This window comes from Nicotiana attenuata, chromosome 9, assembly GCF_001879085.1.
Source record: "Nicotiana attenuata strain UT chromosome 9, NIATTr2, whole genome shotgun sequence".
Taxonomy (NCBI): domain Eukaryota; kingdom Viridiplantae; phylum Streptophyta; class Magnoliopsida; order Solanales; family Solanaceae; genus Nicotiana; species Nicotiana attenuata.
The window spans coordinates 31,983,394-31,987,344 of NC_031997.1; the positions used below are offsets into that span (position 1 = coordinate 31,983,394).

Consider the following 3,951-nt stretch of genomic DNA (forward strand, 5'->3'; position numbering starts at 1 on the left):
CTTAATAATTCAGATTGCATGCCATTCGTTTTTCAGTTAGAATTAATAGTTTATTATTTCATAAAATATTTGAGTAATGTTATGGCATTATATTTATAAATATTAATCATATTATCAAGCATGCAGTCCATGTTGTTCTTAGAAAATATGTACTTTTAATTTTTTATGATTGATTAAAGTAAAATATTATTAATTTGAAAAATATATATTAATTATTTTTATTATATAGCTACGAATATATAATTAGTAATTAATATATTTTCAAGAAACAATATCTATCTTAAATGTCAAATTTAATATTATTATAAAGGAATATATTTGTTAAATCTTAACTTTTTACTTTTTATAATTAACTTTATATTTAAAATTAGTTTAACTGTGTAATTACACTTGCGCCACCAAATAATACACTTGTAATTAAACTGTAATTATATTATGGCAAACAAACAGGCCATCGTAATTATAATATTATATAATTACTAGACTGTATAATTACACCAATTTCAATTACTTGATGACTTTCCAGACAGACCCCAAGTGTTACTACTTTTTTTAGTGCTCTACTTAACGCCAACCAAATTAACGGCATGTTTAAATTAACAAAAGCTTTTCACTTATACCCACGGCGTTCTTTCGTCCCTCTTCGCCCATTTCCATGCTTCTTCCATACGAGTCCCTTACTCAACTGTTCTCAGCCTTCTATAAATACTCTTCTTTTCCTCTCATATCCCAATCAAACTGCAATTTCTTCATTCCCCTCCTTCTCTCTCCCAGTCTCTGCTTTTCTTTCAACGTTCAAAAGGTACATAACTCTTTTTTTAACACAACAACATAGCGTAAAGGAACTTCCATCTTAACTTAAATTACAGTTTCCTGAGTTATTCTGTTAGGCAGGATAAGCAATGACTGGGTTTTTCTCTTCATCCAAACCTGCACATTCTTCTCATAACTCTTCTTCTCCATCCCCACCTCACACCTTCTGTGAAACTCTAATGGAGGATTCATTAAAGAACGCTGAGGCTATTATTAAAAGATGGGATCTTGATAATAATGGCCCCTCTAACAGCTCTTACTGCATAATATCAAATCTCTTTCCAAATAATCGAGCAGAGGCTAAGCAGTTTCTGGACGCTGTAATCGACTTACAGCATGCTATGCGATTTGTTATCAAGGAAAGTTCCGGCTCCCAACAGCTTGTTCGAGCTCAAAATCTCATGCAAATAGCCATTAAGAGACTTGAGAAGGAGTTCCGCACCATTTTGGCAGGAAATCGCTACTTCTTAGACTCTGAAAGTACTGCCTCAAGAGAATATTCCAACCGGTCCAGTACTGGTTCAGATGAAGATCAAGCTTCTGAAGATGATAATACTGTTGAGATTGAAGCTCGTCTTTCCGAGGTTTCAATTACTGAAGAAGGTGAAAAGATTTCTGTAACAGCGGATCTGAGAGCAATTGCTGATTGTATGATTGAAGCTGGGTACGGAAAAGAGTGCGCCCAGATTTACCAAATTAATCGAAAATCAGTCATCGATGAGACGTTGTACTGCCTGGGAATTGAAAATTTTAATATTTCAGTTATTCAGAAAATGGATTGGGATGTTCTTGAGAAGAAAATAAAAAGTTGGTTGAGTGCTGTTAAGGTTGCTGTTAGTACTCTCCTTTATGGCGAGAGGATTCTCTGTGACCAAGTCTTCGCCGTCTCCGACAACATCAGAGAGTCTTGTTTCTCGGAGATTGCTAAGGACAGTGCTCTGGCGCTGTTCACTTTCCCGGAGATGGTGGCGAAGTACAAGAAATTGTCTATTGAGAAAATGTTCCGTATTCTCGATCTCTACGACGCTATTTCTGAACTATGGAGTGAAATCGAATTGATTTTCGGCTTTGACTCCACGGCGGTTGTCAGATCCCAGGCGATGAGCTCAATGGAGAAGCTTCGCGAAGCTGCTCGAACCATCTTATCGGAGTTTGAATCGGCGATTAAGAAAGATTCATCCAAAGTGGCGCCTGGTGGCGGAATCCACCCGCTAACTCGCTACGTCATGAACTACCTTGTTTTCCTCAGTGATTACAGTGGGCCTATATCTGAAATTGTCGCCGATATGCCGGCATCGGTGAAGTCGCCACTGCCGGAGTCTTACCTATTGAGTCCAATCGCCGACGATGAGAACTCTCCTGCTTGCGCCGTTTCCGTACAGCTCGCTTGGCTTATCCTCGTTCTCCTCTGCAAACTCGACGGCAAAGCAGGGTTCTACGATGACGTGCCTTTATCCTATTTGTTCTTAGCAAACAACTTAAACTACGTCGTTTTGAAGGTCCGAGAATCCAGCCTGAAGCTCCTATTAGGATCCATTTGGCTCTCGAACCACGAAGCAAAGGTAGAACAGTACATGGCAAATTATAAGAGAATGGGCTGGAGCAAGGTGCTGGCGTCACTGCCGGAGAATTTAACGGCCGAGATTTCTCCGGCAGAAGTGAACCAGTACTTCTGTAAATTCAATTCGGGTTTCGAAGAGGCGTACCGAAAACAGAGTTCATGGGTCATACCCGACCCGAAACTTCGTGACGAAGTCAAAATATCACTGGCGAAGAAGATTGTCACAGCTTATCGAGCATTTTACGAGAAGAACTGGGAAACTGTTGCAAGGAGTGGGAGTGGTGGTGAAGTGGAGTCAATTGTCAGATTTGTCCCTGATGATTTGCAAAATTACTTATCCGATTTATTTTTTGGAACTGGTTTTTCAGAAAATAGCAGCACGTCGCACGGGTCATCTTCACGGTCAACTTCAACGTTCTCATCTCCATCACGTTGATAAATCCTATTGTTATTGAGTGCAGGCTAAGCATTTCCTGTAAATGAAAAAAGATTGTAGATAGTAGATTATACATACTCCATAGTTTGAAAGCATTGATAATTATGCTTGTTTCCACCAAATGAGTATTATAAATGTTCTTTTAGTTATATGATCAATTTCACAAGAAATTTTTATGTCAAGACGTTTGAAATTGAATACTAAATATGAAAAATTTGTAAAATTATTCTTTGAATCAAATTATAATTATTTATTTGTATCATTTCCTTCACCGAACTGTTCCATTAGATGTTCAAGATTTTTCAACCATTAATTAAAGATCTCATCTTCAAACGGTTAAAATAGCAATAGTTTACCCCTCAATGGGCTTACTCGATGTGGTATAGATTAGTCTAACTGTCTAAGTAGTGAATTTTGCATACCGGCTGAATTAATTCATCAATAATTAATTTATTAAGCTTGGTCCAACATTCATCTTTTTCATTCTCGTCGCCTCTTTAACGGTCTCATGTGATGACTAAAATTCAAACTAAAAATATTACCGTTAAATTTATGAATTGAGTTCCGTTGAACACATCTTACTTTGTCTACTGCAGTTTGATTTGGATGCACTCTGGTGGTTTTTATTGTTTTGTTTACTGTTGTGTGATTTGAATGTTATCTGGTGGTTATAACTTTGTCTGCTATAGTTTAATTTGAATTGCCGTCCAAATTGAAAATGTTTGGTTTGGTTCTTTACGACAAGATCCATATGTCTGTTTGGCTGATTTTGGCTGTTGTACACGTGCATTGCCTCCAGCCATCCAAAATCCACAGCAATAATAAGAAAGTAAAGCATTATTCACGTTTGGCTTTGAAAGGTCTTGGTAACAGTGGACCTTATAATTGCACGCAGGTCAATTAACACTACAATCCTAGCAGTTTCAGTTGTCAATCAACAATTCATAACAATTTTTTCACCAAAAATGTGTTATTCTATAAGATACAAGTATATTACAAGAGTGAAAGAATTGGATTTTCTCTTTTACCATCTATGATGAAGCTCGAAGATCAGATCAACTGGAGCTAGAAGAAGAAGAACGAGAAGGTTCTAAAATGAGGAACTCATTGGAGAGCATGTGAGCTGAAAATGATTGTGTAT

General features: G+C 37.2%; 1 protein-coding gene across 1 annotated transcript; it reads left to right on the forward strand.

Annotated features, from left to right (window-relative positions):
• LOC109232223 (exocyst complex component EXO70A1-like) lies at window positions 642-2,992 on the forward strand. Its single transcript, XM_019397911.1, has one exon. The coding sequence runs from the start codon at window positions 903-905 to the stop codon at window positions 2,808-2,810; it is 1,908 nt and encodes a 635-aa protein (XP_019253456.1). The 5' UTR covers window positions 642-902; the 3' UTR covers window positions 2,811-2,992.